At 40.2% G+C, this 23635-nt stretch overlaps 1 protein-coding gene across 1 annotated transcript in view; it reads left to right on the forward strand.

Moving 5' to 3' along the window:
- Positions 1 to 23635, forward strand: part of fbrsl1 (fibrosin-like 1) — a 529496-nt gene that overhangs the window by 496365 nt on the left and 9496 nt on the right. The window contains 10 exon segments of the mRNA XM_055655520.1: positions 4439 to 4710; positions 6743 to 6805; positions 6808 to 6843; positions 8250 to 8344; positions 9591 to 9686; positions 13380 to 13451; positions 16522 to 16554; positions 17976 to 18017; positions 20118 to 20189; positions 22418 to 22553. Of these exon segments, the coding sequence (XP_055511495.1) occupies positions 4439 to 4710; positions 6743 to 6805; positions 6808 to 6843; positions 8250 to 8344; positions 9591 to 9686; positions 13380 to 13451; positions 16522 to 16554; positions 17976 to 18017; positions 20118 to 20189; positions 22418 to 22553 (917 nt within the window).

Here is a 23635-nt window from a genome sequence, read left to right on the forward strand (position 1 = left end):
AACTCAAGCTTATTATACAGAACCATATCTAAAATAGATCATTTCCAGGCTCCGTAGAAGTTGTGTCCTATGATCTGTCTCAGATACTTTCTATGAAGTTCTTTTCCAAATTTACTTTTGCAATTTAATTTTCCCAAACTGAGAATCAAGTCTCTTATTATTTAGCATAGGTCAAAATTGTGCTGGTTGAAGGAAATTTCCTGGGTCAACTATTTGAACACCTGGAAGTCTTGGACTTCCATTCATTTGCAGCTAATCTTGGAAGGGTTCAGTGTTCTGAAGGTCAGATGCATCCGACTGCCCACAGCCTACTGCACCTCGGCAGGCCCACTGCCCAATGGCTCACTGTGGGGAAAAAAACCAACTATTAATGCGCTTTGCATCAGTTACTTAGCTTTTGGCAGACAGGGCCAACATACAAAGAGAAATCCTATTATTTGAATATGACCACACAGGTAGCTCTCAAGGTCGGGTCAAACTCCGATTGCTGGAATTGTGCAACAGCAGCACCGTATGCTGCAGCGTTCGGCCATCCCTGATATAAAAAAAAAAAAAAATGAAATGATTCAATTTATTGTCATTGTCAGTGTACAGTACAGAGACAACGAAATGCATTTTTTTAGCATCTCCCTTGAAAGGGAGACACAGGGCGTCGCGGTGTGCCCGCGCCTGCCGCCGTAACATTCCATTACAGCTTATATAATATTCTTTACAATAGTTGCTGATGGTGACGTAAATTATGTTTTATTTTAACCATTGTTATCTCTTATCTCCATGTTCTGATACTACTTCCAGGCTATTGGTCATTTGATTTACCATCTCTCTCCATTTGGTACATTTTATTTTGTTTAACTGTGCGCCCATTAAGAACCCTAGAATGTTTTTCAATATTAAAGGGACAGTATAAATCTTTACAAGTTGAGATAATTATGCAGCAGTGCCATTATTTATATTCATGGTCTGCTCCATTATTCTATCATTGATATCATCGATATTTTACAAATTTTAATTTACGCACACCTCTCCCAAAGGGTGAGCCCCCTCCAGCAACCCACAGCCGTCGCCTTACGTGGAGCCTGGACTCTGCACTGGGCCTGGAGCCTCCACGCTGCTCACTCCCACTCTCCTGGGCTTAACTCCACTGGGTACTAGTGCCCGTCTGCCCAGCCTTGCTCACCTCAGTGGCTGTTCCACTGACTCTCCCCCAACCCCCTCCAACTATGTCACCCCCGCTCTTCCCCACCCACATTACAGCCCTCTCACCCCCCCCCCACCCCCTGACCCACCCCCACCCCCCTCCAACACCCCCCCCCCCCCCCCCACCCCCCACACATCGCCCCGTCCCCAGTCCACCCACCTGCCTGCCTCTGGCCCCAACTCCCATCCCTGCCGGGTGTTCACCATCTCCCCCGACCTCCCCCTCTCCCACACCCAACGGTCTGTCCTCAGCAGAGGTCTTACCTATGTCCCCCTCCGTCCCCACCTCAATGAGTTCCGCGCCCACCATGAGGAGCGCTTCTACCGTCACCTCCGCCTCACAACGTGCTTCCATGGGAAGGAGTCCTCGCCCCCCAATGATGACCCTTTTTTCCGTCTCCCAACGCACCCCCTCCTCGTGGAACCCCTCTCGTAACGTCCCGGCTCTGGAACTCTTTATCCAGAACTGCCGCCGCGACGTCAACCGCCTCAACTTCTCCATTCCCCTGTCTCACTCCAATCTCTCCCCCCCCTGAACGCACTGCCATTGTATCACTCCGCAAAAACCCAGATTGGGTTATCAAACCAGCCGACAAGGGAGGTGCCGTGGTAGTCTGGCGCGTCGACCTCTACAAAGCTGAGGCCACGCGCCAACTCTCGGACACCTCCTCCTACTTACCCCTGGACCATGACCCCACTGACGAGCACCAGGCCACCATATCTAGCACCATCACCGACTTCATCAATTCCCACGCCCTGCCCGACCAAGCTCCCAACCTCATAGTTCCCCAGCCCCACACGGCCCGTTTTTACCTTCTCCCCAAAATCCACAAACCCGGCTCTCCCGGCAGACCCATTGTCTCTGCTTGTTCGTGCCCCACCGAACTCATCTCCACATACCTTGACTCCATACTATCCCCCTTGGTCAAATCCCTTCCCACCTATGTTCTAGACACCTCAGACACTCTCCGCCGCCTCCGCGCATTCCACTCTCTAGGCCCTCACCCCCTCATCTTCACCATGGATGTCCAGTCACTCTACACCTCCATCCCCCACCAGGATGGCCTCAAAGCCCTCCGGTTCTTCCTCGACCAGAGGAGCAACCTATACCCAGCCACTGACACTCTCCTCTGCTTAGCCCTCACCCTCAACAACTTTACATTTGACTCCTCCCATTTCCTCCAAACACAAGGCGTCGCTATGGGCACACGCATGGGCCCCAGCTACGCCGGCCTCTTTGTCGGGTACGTTGAAGAATCCTTGTTCAATACGTACCAGGGTCCCATCCCCGACCTCTACCTCTGTTACATTGACGACTGCTTTGGGGCCACCTCCTGCACCGACACACAACTGACTGACTTCATCCACTTCACCACCAACTTCCATCCGGCACTCCAATACACCTGGACCATTTCCGACACATCCCTACCATTTCTTGATCTCACCATCTCCATCGCAGGGGACAGACTTCTGACCGACATACATTACAAACCAACTGACTCACATGGCTATCTGGACTACACGTCTTCCCACCCTGCCTCCTGTAAAGACTCCATCCCCTACTCCCAATTCCACCGCCTACACCGCATCTGTTCCCAGGATGAGACGTTCCACACCAGGGCATCGGAAATGTCCTTGTTCTTCAGGGAACGGGGATTCCCCTCCACCACCATAGATGAGGCTCGCACCAGGGTCTCATCCATACCCCGCAACACTGCTCTCTCTCCCCATCCCCGCACTCGCAACAAGGGCAGAGTCCCCCTAGTCCTCACTTTTCACCCTACCAGCCGGCAAATACAACACATAATCCTCCACCATTTCCGCCACCTCCAACGTGACCCCACCACTCGCCACATCTTCCCATAGAAACATAGAAACATAGAAATATTAGCTTGAGTATTTGCTTGTTTCAGTTTGATTTGTGCAACATCAAATTTAAGCATGTAAGTTAATGGACTTCCCCAATTTGCCTCTGCTGGCATCCACACTTGACTGCCTTGTAATTTTTTAGATATGATTATTTTAGGCTGAAATCATGCTAGCTTTACTTTCAAATATTATATTGTGGAAAGCCATAGCGCTCAATTTTTCCACCAAAAATTATATTATTCCAGCCCAATTAAATTCAGAAAGGAAAAAATTATTCTTTTTTTTTGATAAAATACAGTTTTGCACAGTAAAGCATCCTCTGTTGTACGAACAAATTAACTACAAAATTTACTTTAGCACCACAGCATTAAATTAATAGAGAATAATCCCTCTTTCTCTAGAAACGTGATCTTAGCATGTTTAGAAGTTAAAGGTGTTAAATAGAATCCTAGAAAATTCATGTCACAGATTGTCACTCAACCGGATGTATTTGTATAGGCTGACAAAAGAGTTTAGTAATAAAGGTTTTCATCGGCAATCCATCCACTAGCTTGTGCTGACATTAATCTAACCAATCATCATGTCTTCTTGTGATGTCACATCTTTTTTTTTGAACTCTGCTTTATGTTTTCAATGTTTTATTATTATTTGATCTCATCTCTTTCAAACTAAGCTGTATTTTGTTTCTTCTTTCTGAGATCAAAAGGCTATGTGTACACAAATTACTGAATTTTGTACTCTAGAATCTGGGCCCTATGTTACTTTCTTTAGCTATGTTTGTAAGTGTGAATCAAATGTTATATCATTTGTACAGTGTATAACTGCTGTTATTAGTTATATCATTTATACTGTGTATAACTGCTGTTATTAGTTGCTTCTTATCTTTAACCATTTACCGTTTCCAATAGACCAGAGATTGTAACATCTTACTGATATTTAACTGTAAATAAGCTGTCCAACTTAACCCTTAATTATCTTTCAGAATGTTAAAATACTACGGTAAAAAGAAAGTGCTTTTAAATGTGCTAGAACAAACTCAGGATGAACTATATTTTATAACGCCTTTGTCCATATTGATAATTCCAAATCACTAAAGTAATTAACTAATAACATTTAAAATGTATTCCTGCCCCACCTCTCACCACGAAATCTTCACTATAAAGCAGTATTCAATGATGCTGAATTCTCAAAAATATAATTTTACCATTTATGATAAGATTTGTGAAATTCGTTTTTATAGAATTAATCCTCTTTTAATATGCAGTGGAAATATCACTGTGTTATCTTTAGATAATTTGGATATATTTGCATTTTTATTGTTATGTTAGGGTTTGTGAAATATGTTAACTAATTATCAACGTTTCTTTCCTAGCAGCAGGAGCAGCAGTGCCAGCAGTGCTGCAAGCATCAGTCTACCCAAGCACCTGCCTTCATCCCCCCAAATACACCCCCATCACTCAACCACTCCAGTCTTGCCCCTATCAATTCCAAACCTTGCTACCTCACATAATTTCTCCCTGAGGCCTCAGACTCATCCTCATCACCACGCCATGTTTGCAACACCAGCTACCTTACCACCACCACCTCCTTTAACTTCAAACAGCCTTGTTGTACCAGGTCACCCTGCAGGACCTGGCTATTCAGGTAGGTGTCAATTCTTGTATTCCCCAAAATACTTGCACTGTGGCTCAACTGTGTTTGTTGCCGGGAAATTGTTGTCTGTTAACATTTTATTTCCTTTTAGATTCCCTGAAATATTTCATTTTGAATTATGACGTTTCACTTGATATAGCCCTGCATTATTTTAATAGTGAGAATATTTGCTCAGTTCATAAACCTTTAACGAAAGAAATGGCAAAGACTAGGAAAATTATTATATGAAGTTAGTACTGCCACTTTATTCACGACTTGACATTCAGAAGCCAGTGTGATTTGTAATGCAACTGAATAATGTCCAGAGAAATTGACACGTGGTCAAAGTTAATTTTCATTAGTTTAATCAGAATATTGGGAAGGTTTAATGTTTTATAAACCTCACAAATCAGTGATAACTATTTTCATGTAAGGTAAGTGCTCATATGTTAGCCTTTAACACTAAGGAACTGAAGTGATTAAAATTCCCGAGATGTGGTAAGAGTTTAAGTTGTCCACTTATTGAGCAAACTGGTAAATTGAAATGCCATCAGAGGTAGAAGTCCCATTGAGAAAGATGTAGAATGTTGTGGTCCCACTCAGAAGATCCTGAATTTGTCAAATTAAGGTTGGTGGAAGGGGGCAGAGAGTGGGAGGGGAAGTTGAAGTCATTGAAAAGTTATTTTTCACCTTTTCACCTTGGTTAAAAAGCAGTATTGGCAACGTCTGTTCTACTTGTTGAGAGAAATTGCAGACGCATTTCAAAAGTCCTGGATTAACACAAAATATTTAATTGCCGTCATGATATTTTGTAGTCTTGAGGTGGAAGATGTAGCAGTAGAAACTAATGAACCCTTGTTTGATTTAGTGATGGTGATAGCTTTTGCAAAATTCTCAACTTTATTTGTATTCCAAGAAGATTCCCTTCCCTATTTCATTTTCTGGAAACTTCGAATGATTAATTGATGTTTAACAGTCCATACTTAAAATGTTAATGGCTGGTAGAGCTGCGCTGCCTTACAGCGCCAGAGACCTGGTTTGATCCTGACCTCGGGTGCTGGCTCTGGAGTATACATTCTCTCGTTGACCGTCAAGGATTCTTCTGGGTGCTCCGGTATCCCCTCCCATTCCAAATACGTGCAGGTTTGGGGGTTAATTGTCCTCTAAATTGCCCCTAATGTGTAGGGAGAAAGTGGCATAACATAGAACTAGTGTGAATGGGTGATCGCTGGCGGCATGGACTCGTGGCATGCCCTATCTTTCAATTCCGTTATATAGTTGTCTTATTTGAATAATCATATCAAACACCAAGTAAGACTTTTTACAGTAGTTTTAAATTAAATCATGCATATACTTCATTGTAAGTATTCAAGCCATCTCCAAAAAGATCAGAGAAGCATTTGATCAAGATGTTGTAATGATAATTAATAAGAATCTAGAATTTCATCCCGTGTTTGATTTATATTTAACTTTTCCATTCATTTTTAAACGGGTAATGACATTTAATAAGTACTATCTCAAATGTGTTAATCTTACAAGGTAATACAATTCAAAATTGATTTTTATCTTTGAAACTATTTAATGCAATTATCTGAATTGCTGTCAAGAAACATGTACTCATAAGAGCATAGAACAATTTTGTTTCATAAAAATGCATGTGTTCAGCATGCTACTGATGTTGTTATGCTACCAATGGTGAGTGAAAGTGATTCAATGTATTCATAAATGTGGGCTGCTTCAAGCATCGTCTGAACTCTAAAGCACATATGTAACAGTATTCAAGCAATTATTGTTGCAGATATTTCTGTTAAAGCCCCAAATTCTACATTTGTCTACATTGTATTTATAAAAATGGTAGCTTTAAATGGCCCTAATTTATTTAAAATAACATGGGATGCATTTGGAACAGTGCTCTTGCTGCCTGCTCTTATGGGTGACAAGTACCTTGTCTTGGCTGTCTGGTCTGAGGTGGATTTTGAGTGTTTCTGGTGTGGCCAGTTTGTTTTCTGCTGGGTTGACTCATGTGGTTCTCTTCTGTCTTTAGATACCAGCCTGTTGATATCATTCAACCAACCAATCATGTATTGTCAGCCTCAGTCGGGAATTTTCCCTCTCTACTCATGCCGCCCACTGCACCACCTATGGTTCAGATCCCAGGCAGAAAAGTGAGGATAAGTAGAGCATCTCCTGAATCCCCCTCACAAAGAAATTCCTTCCATCTTTTTTGCCATAGTTGGCTAATGTGGTCCTCAAAAACAAAGACACCGACCGGTATCACTTTTTTTCTTTTTCAATTCTCCTGTGATATCCTTTGACCAATCAAAATGAATGGCTGCGTGTATATTTGAGCTATTTTATGTATATTCTGAATTGTACCTTCTTTAAATGAATTGCATCCAAAATGTGTTTAATGTTTGACTGTTAAGTCAATTGTCCTATCTTAAAATGTCACCAATTGACAATAGTTGCAACAAAATCTGTTTCAGAGGCTGATCTATAACATCAAGCCTTTATGAAGCATCCTTTAAATAGAAAAACCAATCCAAAGCATTTGCAGGTGCATGGTCAAAAGACAGAGACATTCAATATCCTCTCTAGACCTCGGAACACATTTATTTTGGGCTTAATGCAGTGCTGAGTGAGAGTTTACATTTCGTTTCACTACGTTTTACATCAAAATAAAATTATTGAATATGATCTTAAAAATGCTTTTTGGCCAATGCACTAGCAAAATGTGAAACACCGCATAGCCCAGTGTGGTTGAATAAAGTATAATGTATCCACAGTGCTGTTTTTATACATATTCATTCTGTAAACAGTATTATTACTTTAATCTCGACACGCAAACACTGTTTCTCTAGAAGAAAGGGAATTGTAAATGTACGCTTAAAATCATCTTGTACCTGCAGAATCAGGCTTGTGTTCACCTGCCTATTGTCTTTAATCTGATTAGTATTTTTTTTAATATTGTATTTCTTCTGGTTTAAACTAATTTGCCACCAGTCTGTGCCAATTTAATGCATGCCTACTTTTAAATGGATTGCCAACTTTTCCAAAAAGATTGTTTTTTAAAAATCAGTTTGTTTTTTCAGTATTTTTAATGCAAAAGCTATACCATGTGGTCTAATTATGGTCATAAAGAAGTGTGTGTATAATCTAGCATTGTATGTTTTTGTGATTAATGTTGTTTATACACACTAAGTGGCAGACATCTGGTAATGGCTATAATTAATGAAATTATGCATGTGTTCTGTATACATAGTTATTATATTCAGCAACAGCTGCCATGCCAAATGCCAGGCTCTGTGAAGAGTTTCCATTTCTTAATGTCCCTTAATTGTTTAAAGATGTAATATGTAGAAATAATTATTAAAAGCTGTTTGTTGATTTTAGATCATTTAAAAAAATTGCTAATAGTTCATACCAGGCTGAAAATGATCGGAATCAAATAATATTGATTAATAGTTAGCCTATTTTATGGTTCAATTATTGCAACAACAGAAGATGTATTTATCTCTAGATGACCACAGAACTTCACAATGATGCTAGAAAAAACACAAAATCTATTATAACTCGTTTTTCCTCTTCCTTTCAGTTTGAAAAGTATACACCAAAAATGGAAAATCCTTTCTATCGACATTCTAGTGTGAGTGTCCTCTATTTCTTGAGAACTCATTGTGCATTGATTACATCATTTTGATCAAACATTATTTCATGGTAAATTTGAGGTGTCTCCACTTGTGGTTTCAAGCTCATCTGTAGTTCATCAAATGTTTCAATTTGCTTTTCGAGCAGAGACTGTCCAAAATAGATAGTCCATGTTGTAGTCCAATGTCATTTTGCATCCAAGGTATCCTTGGCGTTGAGGTGAATGCTTTCATGTTCATATGGAGTATTTCCAGATTAATGTCAATACTCTGAGAGAGCTTGAAATAAAATAGCAGTTAGAACACTTTTCCATCAAAGGTTGTTCATTTAGATTAAACTGATGCAAAAACTGTCTGAATTGCAGTTCAGTTTAGTACATTTCACTTTGTTTGCCTTCATTAAAGCAAACTTTTAGTTTTGGCATTAGGTAACTTCAAAAGATAATGGAACATCATAATAATCTGCGACTGACATTCAAGAATGATGGGGTGGGGAGGGTAAAAATGCTTCCAACACCATGTATTTTTCTAAACAACAGTGAAGTTGGAAATAAGATGTGAGCTGTTCAAAGGAGGAGAGTTGGGGAAGTCTAGAACCAGCGGTCACAGTTTAAGAATAAGGGATAGGCCATTTAGGACTGAAATGAGGAAACCTTTTCAACCAGATAGTTGTGAATCTGTGGAATTCTCTGTCGCAGAAGGCAGTGGAGGCCAATTCACTGGATGTTTTCAAGAGAGAGTTATATTTAGCTCTTAGGGAAAATCAGGGAAAGATAGACACAAAATGCTGGAGTAACTCAGCAGGACAGGCAGCATCTCTGGAGAGAAGGGTGACATTTCGGGTTGAGACCCTTCTTCAGACTCATTGGATCAAAGGTTATGGGGGAAAAAGCAGGAAAGGGGTACTCATTTTAGATGATCAGCCATGATCATATTGAATGGCAGTGCTGGCTCGAAGGGCCGAATGGCCTACTCCTGCACATATTTTTCCATGCAGCAGTATTAAAATAATTTTAAGTTTCATCCTTTATACATTACAAATAGTTGGCAGCCTCACCATTTTCTATATCTAGTTAAGTGTTGTAAACATTACCTGATGTAGTATAATGGTAACAAGATACACGAACCAGGTGCCAATAGTTGATGTTGTTATGTAGCTGGATTATTTTACTCTGTAGTTTATGCTTGGATTTTGATATGACTTTCTCAACCTGAAAATAACTTTTCATAACTTGTTGATTTTAGTTCTTCCCACCATATGCTCCAACAATGCCAGGAATGCCATCCATGATTCCTCATTCAGGTCCCTTTGGCTCACTTCAGGGAGCATTTCAGCCTAAGGTATGTGAACCATTTTATTATGGGCTAAAAATGGTTGTGTTTTAAAACTGTTCTCCGGATGATAGCAGCACTGGAGAGAGACACCAGCGGTGCCACTTTGTTCTTCATTGCCTCTTCCTGATGTTTAATATTGGCATGAGTGATTGGGAGCTGAATTGGGCAGCTGCGTCCAGTAAGGCAATATTAAAGGAAAGTAGCAATGAATTGTCAAATTTGTAATTATCAGTTTGTGTGGTGGATATTCATTATAAGGTTGCTGCATAACCTTTACTAATAAATAGTTACTGTATGCCCACAATGATTGATGTGGTTAACCTATGATTATACTAAGGATCAGTAAGTACAGCATTTTCCAGGCTTATAATTCAAGACAAAATGTATCTGTCAAAGGGAGACAGGTCTGATCTGCAAATTTACACATAATTTGCATGCCAACTTGAGTAGACAAGAAGGCCCTAAGGGTAGACTGCAGAAGGTTAATAATACTTGACCCATCTTTGGAGTCAAAAATCCTGTGGTTGATGCACTGTAGTGGTAGGAACCATTTCAAACGAGCAAATTACCCTGTTCTGTAGAGCAGATGATTTTTTTGCCCTGAAGGCCTGACTTATGTGTGCTCCTGCTGACTGAGCACAATGCTTTACTCTGGCTGCCATGATCAGTCAGGGTTATTAAGTTTGCCTGGGTCGGCACTACTGAGTGCTCCTCCATTTTTCAGACTGAAGCGTCTGTCACTGAGGTAGGGAGAGACAGATTACCTCAGTCAATTTCACTGTCTTTGCATTCCACTTTGCTGAGCTGGGAGCCAGTTAAAGGCATAACAGGTTATTCATTATCTGACTGGTGGTGTAGGCAAATGGCAATTTCATGGACAGGCATGCAGTATCCTTAAGGTCAGGAGAAGGAGAACAGGATAAAATTTCATTTTCCAGCAACATATTATCATATCTAAAAGTGTGATAAAGATGTAATTTTCAGTGTTACTGATAGCTAATAAAATAGTTAATTTAAACCTCTCAATGTAAAATATATCATGTAAAGAATAATAATGAATAGATAAAAATGGAAGACAGGCCCCTAGTTTAAATAAGCACTTAAGCTCATGAATGCATTTTGAGTAGATGCAATGAAACTGCTATCTGTTGAAAATATTTTTATAGGGTACAATATTTTATTTTAGATTTCGTGTGAGTTCTTGGTTTCTTATCACTTTCAGGAGCAATCAAGCCTTAGTACAAAAGCAAATGTCATTCAATGAAGGTATTTTCACAGGTTTATCAGAATATAAATTGCAAGAAAATTGCAAACTCAGAATGTTTTGATTTAATTGGGCAATTATACATAGAAATATGTGATATAGTTAAAATGCATCGTATCCAGACCAATGTCAGACAGTAATCAAAATGCACAAAACTGCAGATGCTGGAAACCTGAAACAAAAAGAATACCAGAAATGTTCAGCAGATCAAGCAGCATTGATGAAGAGAAACAGTTAGCATTTACAGACTAATGACCTTGCTTTAGAACTCTCTAATTATGATACAAACTGGAGAGGCTGGCTTCTTATTAACTGAAGTGTTCATTCACGAAAGTTGTGTGTCCTTTTGTCACGAGATGAGATACTCTTCCTTGAGCTTGCATCGTGAGCCAATTGGAAGCTCAGTCGTATTTGGATCGCAGCCCGCTAAATTGGAAGAAGCAAACATGAACCACAACATCACTTGGAAAATGTGTGTTAAGCCTTTGCATGGTGGGAAGGGAAGATGGGAGTGGTATTGGAGGAGATGGGAAAAAGATCCAGAGAATTGTGGAGAGAGTCCTTTTTGGAATGCATAAAATGGTGTAGCATAATATCTGCTGCTTCCAATATTATCCACTGCATACACATGGTGTATCCAGCGGTGGCATTACATTGAAGGGAGCAGTTATTATGAATGCTGGTAAAATTGTAGGTGAGAACGATGGAAACACAAAGATGGACAATGTGCTGGAGAAACTCAGCAGGTCGGGCAGCATCACTGGGGGAAAAGGAGAATTGGAAACCTAGGCACAGGGGGGGGGGGGGGGGGGGGGGGGGGGGCAAGTGCGAGCAAAGTGCGAAAATAGATGCAGTTGAGAAGCCTTTCAATTATGGTGTAGGGGAATCCTTGGATAAAGTAAAAGGAAGACAGATACAATGGATTCAGAGGAACTGGAAGATGTAATGGAATTCCTATGAACTGATATTCCCTCTTCTTCCCACACTTCCCCCTTCGGACAACCTTGTTGATTTCTATCTTCCAAGTTCTGTGAACGTTAACTCTTTGTCACTCATCACGGATGTTGTCAAATCTGCAGAGTATTTCCAGCATTTTTTTCTATTTTACTTCAATCTTTGACTGTTGTTTGTCCAGTCATGTGTTCAGTATGTTGAAGAATGAGCTCTCTAGAAGCTTCAGAATGTCCTCAAACCAGTTTTTCATCTGCCGTTTGCCCCTCTTACCTTAAAGCTATGAGTTACTAGAGAGTTCGAGTTCAAGAGAGTTTATTGTCATGTGTCCCAGATAGGACAATGAAGTTCTTGAAGCAAAGTAAGAATTTCATTGTCCTATCTGGGATACATGACAATAAACTCTATTGAACTCTTGAAATCTTGAACTTGAACTCTCTAGTAATTGACTTTCCCATCCTGGGGATAAAAGGTTTCAGAGAAAACAATCTACGTCTGTCCAACCTCCCCTTGTTGCTCATGCCCTCTAATCCATGCAATATTCTGGTAAACCTGTGCTACACCCTTTCCAAAGCCTTCACATCCTTCCTGTAATAGTATGGAGATGTGGCGGCTGCCAAGGGTCGGGCCATCCTAACTGTCGAACCCCTCGGCATGGGAATGGTTCAGTCCAGAGGCGGCCCTTAACCAGAGGGTTTAAAGACAAGGGTTTGGGTGCCATCTTTCTCTCGTGGACTTCCCTACAACCGGGAAGAACATAAATAAAGGTGCCTCCTGAAATACCTGACTCCTCTCTTTCATTTCGGGACCTACGCACCACATTGGTGACCCCAACGCTCCATTGTTGTAACGATGAAGAAAACCGCCCGTCCTACAACCTCACAGGCCGTCGTGGTCTCTGTTAAATTACCCACCTTCTGGACCACCTGCCGCACATCTGGTTCCAGCAGGCGGAGGCCCAGTTCAACCTGCGGGGCATCACAGTCGATGCCACCTGTTTCTATTACCTGGTGGGGGCCCTCGACCAGGACACGGTTGAAGAGGTCACGGACTTCCTCGCAGCAGCTGGTTGGCCAACCTCTGCCTCGAGGGCGCCCCCCTTCATGGCTCCCTCCGCCTATCACTCCACCTGTCCTCCCGCCGGTCCCTCCACCTGTGCCTCCGCCAGGCCCCCGGTCGGCTGACCTCCGCACGGGATCCGGCTGGGTCGTGCGCCCGCTGGTGCGTTTCGTGCCTCGGGTTCTGGGGAGGGGGTGTCCTGTGGCGGCTCCCAAGGGTCAGGCCATCCTAACATCAAACCCCCTCGGGACCTACACACCACAGAGAGCAATTTATAATAATCATCTAGGAATGTTACCTTTGTACTCTAGTTACATGTAGTAAGTGCAGAAAGCATTCCAAAGTGTTTGGACATGATGGCTTTTCACAATAGTGCAGTAAATTCAGTAGGCAGTTGTTAATTATGAGGTATTGTCTTTTCCCAGACTTCCAATCCAATTGATGTAGCAAGCAGACAAGGAGCAGTTCCTCACACTCTACTTCAGAAGGACCCCAGGGTAAATGAATTAATAACATTCAGCCATGATTGCATGATATGTATGTTGAATTCTCATGATGCTTCAATGAATCAGTACAAGACCCAAATACCTCCCCTGGCTTGTTCTACTTCCTCGACCTTCACCGTTTATAAAGATGCCTAGATACGAAAATCTGTAACATTCTCACATTTGGTACTATTCCTTACTAAATTAATCTATCATTGTCATTTTTATTCTGAGTAAATCCCACCAAAATGTTATGTTGCAACTTTCATCAAAATATGTTCCTTGAAAAATAGCATCTTAGTGACAAATCTTTTCTCGCATTTCCAGAGATTTGGAAATAGGCCATTTAGCCCATTGAGTATATTGTCATCTCTCAGAGTAATCTTGTCAATCCCATTCTCTATATTTCGATGTAACTCGTCAACTCCTTGTTTCTCCCACTACCCACCTACACTGGGTAAATACACAGTGAACAATTCACCTACCAACCAGCATGCCTGTACTTAAGACATCCAGAAACAAATTCGGTTTAGTTCTGGCAGCAAGTGAATAATCTTTTTTTTATTACTGGCTCTTTGAAGGTTAAAATTGATTGTACTTTCATGATTTTTGCTTCAGTTGGCAAAGCAATTAAAATAGTTAGACTTTTGGATTGCTTTATACCCATTTACTCTGAAATAATTAGTTTGATTGGAATATGACCCAGGTTTTGATATTCTATTTTTCTAGTGAACCATAAAATCAAGGCCCCAGATTCTGTGCAACTCTGACTTAAATACACTGTGCAGAATCCACACACATGCACTTACTGCTGTTCTAACGGCCAATTGCAGTTAAGCTGCCTGTAACTCTGGGGGGCATTGGTGTGTGTCACACAGGATATAAATTCACCCGTTCTAGCAACTGTAAATCATATATCAATAGTGGTCAATATCGTTATATGCCACAGACACACACAAAGCTTTATTTATAGGGTTGCCACTGAGTGTAGTTACTGAACTGAGTAAACATTGAATGAAACAGTGCAATCCACTTCAAGTGTCTTTCTAGTATTAATATACAACTGAAAGTATCTGGATTTGAAAATGAAAATTCTTAAAATGATACAGATAACAGCCTCTGAACTTCTCCAGCCGTCATATATATTAAACAGTAACTATAAGGGCTAGTTAGTTAATTTTGCCGTTTCTTATGTTATCAATATAAATCTTCAAGCTATTTTTGACCAAGTTTCATCCCGGCGAGTTTTCATGATTAGCTGTGGAGGAAAAATCAATTGATTTAAATTGGGACGTAGTGAGATGAAGCTGAGGACGAACTGCTGGCACCGGAGAAGAAAAAGAATAAAGGGCCTGTCCCACTTGGCGATTTTTTTCAGCAACTGCCGGCATCATTGACTGGCGTGTCAGGTCACCGAAAAATTTGCAGCGTGATGACGTTTGTGTCGCGACATTTTTTTTGACGCCGCTGGATTTTGAAATGTTCAAAACATTTCGGCGACCCTGATATGATACCGGCAGTCGCTGAAAAAATCGGCAAGTGGGACAGGCCCTTTAAGGAATAGTAAAATTATAACAAAGGATAATACTTGTTTAGGAAGTGCTTTGAGGAATATCTAGAGGAGTGTGAGAATTCAGTTGTTGAAAGTTAAACCATGACTCTATCCAATAATACAGAAGCTGGTACAGGTGAATAGTTGTCCAGGCAGTTTCATTGCAGGTATTGGTAAAGGGTAATTAGCTGTTCATAAGGTTTTGCCTTCACTTTATTATTCTATTTCACATTCATCTCAAAGTATTTTTCAAATCAAAGCAGCCTTTATTTGTGCCACTATACAAATCATTGCCTAGACCTCTATTAGATTGATTTACTGATTATTTTTTGAAGTCCGATTGACTTTTTTTTTCTCCATAATTTTAATCTATAACCTGAGGGATGCTGTGCACAAAGGAAAAGAGCTTACTCTATGTTATCTCCAACCCATTTATATTCATGAAATACATTTGAAGTATAGTCATCCTGCAGCATTGGTAAATGCATTGGTCAGTGTGGAACAACTGTTCAGGAAAAAGATTCATTTTGCAGTAGGGGGAGGGGGAAACAGTGTAGATGAAGCCTTTGATTCTTATATAAATTATTTTAATGTATACATGAATCCATTTTAGTCTGTAGTAAATAATGTCTCAATTTGCATGAAAGTAGCTGGAGAATAAGCATCATTGCCTAGAGTTAGGTAGACACAAAATGCAGGAGTAACTCAGCGTGACAGGCAACATCTCTGTAGAGAAGGAATGGTAAAGTGTTAGTACAGTTTGTCCTCCTTATCAAGGAGTTAACCTAACAAAGAGCGTAGCTCATCCGAATTCATCACTGGCAGTTGAGTTTGAAATGCCTTTTGCACAAAACTGATATAAAACAAGATTTACTTAAAATTTCTTGAAGATTCATGTTCATAAGTGATGGGAGCAGAATTTGGCCATTTGGCCCATCAAGCCAACTTCACCATTCAATCATGGCTGATCTATCTCTCTCTCCTAACCCCATTCTCCTGTCTTCTCCCAATAACTCATGACACCCCTAATGTACAAGTTCAAAATGAATCTAATCAAAAAGAAAAACTCAAAAGCTAACAAATTCAAAAGTTGTTCAAACTTCATTTAAAATAAGCCACTATAATATCGGGTTCACAGTAATAATATAGTGTATACAGCAGCAAAGATGCCTTGTATTCTGCTGATGATGAATATTAACCATGACATCGAGCCGACATGGATAATATGCTTTGTATTAGTTTAACTTTCAGAATACGTTTTCATTTCACTGTGTAAATCCTTTCACGGAGATTAATTTACCCATTTACTGATGGTGACATAAGCATTTGGTTTGTATCTGATGTTTTAAAAAAAACATTCTGTATATCCCAAGAATCCTTTGAATTACCAGTACTGAGGGAAATGTTTGAGTCAATGTAATGTAATGGACGCTGGCTGCTGCAGTCGCTTTGTATCCAAGATAGTTTTTATATTGTCAGTTTCCTTTAATATTTTCCTCCTATCAATATATGATGTCTCATCTTTTCTAGCAATTATCAGACCCCTACAGACAGTCAATAAGAGTAAGTGAAATTACTTTTTAGTGATCAACCATTTTATAAGACATGTCATTTTAAATGGCCATATATTTTTAGAATAAATAATTTTCTTGCATTATTTCAGACATGTGTTTTATAATCGGTTTATAATCATTGGTGTTTCTTGGAAATTAGCTGCTAATTGTTCTGACCAATTTTGGCAGGATCTCATTGAATTATGTAATCCACATATTTCATATGCATATCAAATTTCACGTCACATGCCAGCGCATGGATATTTATGCACTGGATTTTCTCTTGCATCCTTGTGGTTCTGGAGAAACAAGACAAGAAGACATATTTATTTTCTCTCTTCGGGAGACATCCAGCAGGCTGAGTGAATCTGGGATGTGTTTACCAAGTGAACAGAAATTTTGAATGCTTGGTCGTATTTTTTGACACGCAGCCCTCGTGTTGGGCAAGTGTCTAATTGGATAGCTCCGTCAGGGAATTGCACATGTTGTTGGAAAATATAAAGCAATTATGTTTGAAATAAAAGGGAATTTTGCATTTTGAATCAAATTTGTTTTCCAGACGTTCTGCATTGTCGAAAGTATTCTTCATGGTTCTAATTGGCCATACATGACAGTCTAAAGAGGAAATCATTTAACTAAAGTTACTTCTAAAATGTCCAACTTTACAGATGCTGGTGTTTCATAAAAAGCCACCAGTGCAAGGAAATGCTGAAATAATTTGATAATTGAGTTAATAGAGCAAAGGTGGTCCAGGCTGTCTTTGAAATTGTTAACCTTCCCTATAGTATTAACGCTTTCTCTAATCAAGGACTGTTTCCTCCTACAAGTTTGGAGATTGCAACAATGAATGCATTTGCATCATGTTTCTTTGGTGACAAACACTTCGGGACAAAATAACTTGATGGTGCTCCTCTCCAAAGTGCTATAAATGAACAAATATGGAAAGTGCTTTTACTTAGTTCAGGATGTTAAGATTCATTATTCACGGTTTATGGCATGGATGCAACCAACCAAATTATACGGCATGAACCTCCCCAGCTCCTTCCTGTGGTCTACATAGGGTCCCATCTTCACCTCTTGTTTGCCTGTTCACATCAACTGAAAGTTTTTTGTGGTTACCCACACTTCAAAATAGATACGTCCAGTGTGAATACAATCTTTCTTTGAAACATGAAGCTCTTGCAACTTATAATCACTGATAATGAAGTTATCGCAAAGTTCTGGCTTCAAAAATCTGTGCGTGCCTCAGCAAGGCTTTCTGTCTTCTTACTGAACACTTCTTTGCATTCTGCAACTTCTTTAACCAGTTCCATGAAGGCCAAGGGACAAACGTGGATCAGATTATTTAAAAATATTCAACACATCTATATTTGACATGGTTTCATCCACGAAGCATTCAGTGTTTCATTTGTGTTTACTGTTTTCTTCCAGCTCCCACTCAAAAGGGTAAATCTACCTCAAAAACAACTGGGCGTAAGTATAACTTGAATAAAGTATTGGTTCAATCAGATCTTAGCACAGCCGGCGATGAATCTTTCCCAGAACTTCTGTTTCAGAGCTCGATTCAAGCAGTACTGGAAATATGCTGGCTCTTTGGATTAACAGAAATGGCTCTTCAAAAACAAGTAACATTCTTCATTTTCAGAAAGAAAAAAATAATTTGGTTTCTAAAACCAGATCTTGGGATTGCCAGTCCTACAGTTCTGCCTCTTTGTGAAATTTCCAAATGAGCTTGCTGTTTGGTTATCTGAACATCTAATTCATCTCCCCTTCCATCTCAATTGTAACGAGTTAACAATAGAATTCAAGGAGTTGCCACAATTGTCATCTATTTTTGTAAACTTGATTAGTTCCTGAATTCTTCACCATTTGGTCATTGAAGCCCTGCAGAACTACTTATAATTTCCTTGATGCCTGCTTTCACCAATTCTTTTAAGATCCCCTCAGTGTCATAAGACAGTTGGTTCACTTTGTGCTTTTCTGACCGATTTGGGCGATGCTTGAACCATGCAAGGCGATGCAAGAAAGGTGTGTGATATATATTTTACCTCTCCCTGTACCCCAACACCCTCCCAGAGAAAGGATGCTGTAATTAGCAATATATTGGCAGATTCTTATTCGCAAATATCAAAATCAATCACTCACCAAGTAGGCACCTCGATCAACAGAGATATTCAAACTACTTCATGCACACCATACTTTATATGCTAAGCACAGAATGCTTTCTGTAAGGTCTCTAATACAATGCTTTTGTGTAAGAACTGGTATTCTCTGAATGATGAACAAGATGTTTGGAAGAAAGAGGGTGAGTAGGAGCAAAATATCTGATCCCCACCATTGCTAAAAATGTTGTCTTGCATAAATGTTTTGAACTTGCCACTCTGTAAAAACTAATGCTGCTGTTCTATAAATAGTAACATAGATGGCTTTGGTCTCTGTCTGAGAGAGCTCAGTAATGTGCTCTAATGACTCCTTATCAGGGATAGACACATTCTCACACCTCATCTCAATTTCATGCCATATCTGGTATCCAAATTTTATTGGGCTCAAGGAATAATCATTCTCTAATTCTGTACACTCGACTGTGAAGGAGACATTAGATTCTACCGAATGGACGCAAGGATAACAGTCTGCTGTGCCGCTGTATGTATGCGTAGGAAATCTAATCATTTGTGGAAGATGACATTGGGCCTGTTTTATCAGCAAGCTGGAAATGGTTGAATGAATTGTGGGATATATCTGCCAGTGTGGAAATTTTTTTTCAATTTCATCCTTAAGTAATAATTCAACACCTGAGGAAAGATTAAAGGTCATTTAAGAAGAACTGTAACCTAAATATGCATTAATTTTGAGGATTCTTAATATGTAGAGGATGCTTTCAAAGCAGCCACATGGAATAATCCGCACATTAAGGCTCCCTTCCATGCCATGCAGTTTGGCACCTGATGTAGTCCGTGGTTAAACAGTTTCATCTTGTTCATTATAAATACAAATCTTACATAACACAGCCTCTGGCATATGGAGAAGATGACTCGCCAAAGGTTAAATAGTTCCCATTCTGTGCATAGCAAAACCTTCGTGGATAAAGTGCTGAATTCCACAATGAAAGAAGTCAAGATTTTTTACTAAATGAAGGATCGAGGATGAACCTCAGTTACCTTTACTTCAACTGACATGGAATTTATGATCTCTCCAGAGACAAACTAGCACTTGAGTAGATCGAATTTCTCGTGTGTTGCCTTGGTATCCCGCTCTAAAATATGGAAGGAATAAGCCAGTTCCTGTATGGAATGCAAAGCATGGTCTATCTGAAGACTATTCTTAGACTATGTTCATCTTCGTATGTCTAACTCATTGAAAAATAATTCTGGATTTGTGTTCTCTCAACTCACTTGGGTCAAATATTTACTTTAAACTTCACAGCATACATTTTGGCTGAAGTTCATTTTTTTGCTTGCCATGCACGTTATGCGACTGGTTTACATTTTATTTCAATAGGGGTGTGGATTTCCACGTTTTCGTTACTACCGTTGAAATGTCTTTTAAGATCTATGATGTGTTTGTGTCTTGCAGAAGCCTGGGAAGTGGTGTGCTGTTCATGTGCAAATTGCCTGGCAAATCTACCATCACCAGCAAAAATTAAAGGTATTGCAATGAGGAGCCTTGACATTCCCGAAATTAGTGCATTTTGCATTTAGTTATCAGTGAAAATATTAATTAACCAATGTTAACAGAGTGAAAATTTGGCAATGAGAGCAGTTCGGGTTGCCGTCAAGGAAGTACTGAAGGTACTGTTATGTTTGAAGGTAGACACATCTCCGGGGCCTGATCAGATATATCCAAGGACATTGCGGGAAACTAGTGAGGAAATTGCGGGAGCCCTGGTTCAAAATTTATGAGTCGTCCTTAAATGCAGGAGAATTGCCAGATGATTGAAGGATGGCAAATGTTGTGCCTCTTTTCAAGAAGGGCTGCAGGGAAAATGCTGGGAACTTTTGGCCGGTGAGCTTAACATCTGTAGTTGGTAAGTTACTGGAGAGTATTCTGAGGGATAGGATATATAGGCATCTGGGTGGGCAAGGGCTGATTAAGGACAGTCAGCAAGGTTTTGTACGTGGGAGGTCGTGTCTCACAAATCTGATTGTTTTTTTTGAAGACGTGAGCAAAAAGGTTGATGAGGGCAGAGCTGTAGATGTTGTGTACGTGGACTTCAGTAAGGCGTTCGACAAGGTTCCGCATGGTAGGCTGCTCTGGAAGGTTAGATCTCATGGGAACCAAGGAGAGATAATTGAATGGATAGCAAATTGGCTCCATGGAAGGAAGCAGAGGGTGATGGTGGAAGGTTGCTTCTCAGAATGGAGCCCTTTGACTAGTGGTGTGCCACAGGGTTCGGTGCTGGGCCCGTTACTGTTTGTCATCTACATCAATGATTTGGATGAGAACATACAGGGCAAGATTAGCAATTTTGCTGATCTTGCAAAAGTTGGTGGTTTTGCAGATAGTGAAGATGGTTGTGAACGATTGCAGCAGGATCTGGATCGATGGGTGGGCGTAGGAATAGTTGATGGAATTTAATACAGAGAAGTGTGAGGTGTTGCATTTTGGGACGTCGAACAAGGGCAGGACCTACACAGTAACTGGTAGGCCTCTGGGTAGTGTTGTATACCAGAGGGATCTAGGAGTACAAGTGCATGGTTCCTTGAAGATCGAGTCGCATGTAGATAAGGTGTTCAAAAAGGCTTTTGGCACTTTGGCCTTCATCAGTCAGAGTATTGAGTAAAGAAGTTGGGAGGTTATGTTGCAGTTGTAGAAGACGTTGGTGAGACAGCATTTAGAATATTGTGTTCAGTTCTGGGGTTCATGTTATATGAAAGATATTGCCATCTTGAAAGGGTTCAGAAAAGATTTACAAGAATGTTACCAGGTCTAGAGGGTGTGAGCTATAGGGAGAGATTAAGTAGACTGTGTCTCTATTCCATGGAGCGTAGGAGGATGAGGGGAGATGTTATAGAGGTATACAAAATCATGAGAGGAATAGATCGGGTAGATTCACAGAGTCTTTTACCCAGAGTAGGGGAATCGAGGAACAGAGGACATGGGTTCAAGGTGAAGGGGAAAAGATTTAATAGGAATCCGAGGGGTAACCTTTTCACACATAAGGTGGTGGGTGCATGGAACAAGCTGCCAAAGGAGGTAGTTGAGGCTGGGACTATCCCATCGTTTAAGAAATAGTTGGACAAGTACATGGATAGGACAGGTTTGGACGGATATGGGCCAAGCGCAGGCAAGTGGGACAAGGGTAACTGGGACATTGTTGGCTGATGTGGGCGAGTTAGGCCGAAGGGGCTGTTTCCACACTGTATCCACTCTATGACTCTAACTGGGGCGAGGAGAAATAGCTTCATTCAGAAGTTGGTGAATCAACATATTTCAGGAAATAATTATTTATGGAGGAGAACAGGAATAACCCTGAAATGGGGGGACTATGCATAAACACAGCTGTAATTTCTACATGGTGAAACCAAAATGTATAAAAATGGCCTTTAGTAAAATCTGACAACGTGCACTTTAACCACATGTTATTTTTTCTATTACAAATCTCAAATTGTGGAGTACTTAGAGGCAAATAAATAAATGATGTGTCTTTGTCCCAAACATTATGGAGGTCACTGTATAATCAATATTCATTTTTAAAGAATGTCCTCAAATTTCTGGGCAGGATTTTCTTTGGAGTTTTTCATAACTAAAATCAAAAATATATACAATTTTGATGCACTTTTCTGTTTGTATCATGCAGAGAGCAGATCTTAAGCTAAATTTATTGTAGACTAATTGTTTCCTTTTGTGTTTAATTAAATTGCATGGTTTCAAAGCAACAAATATCAATGGATCATCACAAACTTGAAATAGGGGGTAAACTGGACCTGTTTAGCCGGCCACCTGCGCCTGGGGTGTTTCCAGGTTTCTCATATCCGCATGACCTTGCCAGGCCTCTCTTCGCAAGCACAGGTATGTCATCACCTGGAAATATGAAATGGTTAATTCCCTATCTTTGTTTATATTCTATTGTAGTTTGTGGATGTTTATCCAGAGGGAGCCATGTACACTGTTCATCTTCCAACATGACAATAGAGAATGCAGACAGACATCTTCCTCAACTATCCCCACGGGCAGGCAGATTGCAACCTGATGGAGCTTTTGGTTTTTAGTTCATGCAATCAATAAAACATTTGCTGAATGTATTGCCTGGCTACAGCTATGATTAACAGTTTATATGTGAATAAAGATTGTTTTATTCAAATAAAGTAACTCAGCCAATAGAATGTAATATTTTAAGGATCTCCATGCACTCATCAGGCCCTAGGTTCAAGTTCTACCCATGTTTAATTTCCAATTTAATCCAATTATCCCTACAGTTACTGTCTTTATTTCTTGTGCAGCCAATTGCCAAACCCCAAAGTGGATACGCCAAACTTTATGACTTTTTTTCTAATTTGTTTAATGACAGTATTACTGATACACACTTGTCTCTTCATTGTATCTCAGTACACACGACAATAATAAACCAATACCAATGAGAGGCATAGATTAAAACTTGTCATTTTAAATGGTCTGATATCAGCTTAGATTCTCCTCACCCCTGCTATAAAAGCAGACTTGTGCAAAACGGTCATCTGAACTAGAAACATAGAAAATAGGTGCAGGAGTAGGCCATTCGGCCCTTCGAGCCTGCACCGCCATTCAATATGATCATGACTAATCATCCAACTCAGAATCCCGTACCTGCCTTCTCTCCATACCCCTTGATCACTTTAGCCACAAGGGCCACATCTAACTCCCTCTTAAATATAGCCAATGAACTGGCCTCAACTACCTTCTGTATTCTCTTTGTCTATTTTCCCATTCACCAGATAGAATAAGGGGTTACTTTTTCCAATTGTCTGAATGGTCTTGTCCGATCTGCCTTCTATAATTTAATTTACCCGTTTGACTGTAAGTTCTTGTGTGTCCTAGTTCAAGGAATTAAAACTTCTGCCATTTCAGTCATGCAGTCTTGTACTTTCCAATTTATTTTATTACATATCAAATCT

Source organism: Leucoraja erinacea, chromosome 25 (assembly GCF_028641065.1).
Source record: "Leucoraja erinacea ecotype New England chromosome 25, Leri_hhj_1, whole genome shotgun sequence".
NCBI classification, from domain to species: Eukaryota; Metazoa; Chordata; class Chondrichthyes; order Rajiformes; family Rajidae; genus Leucoraja; species Leucoraja erinaceus.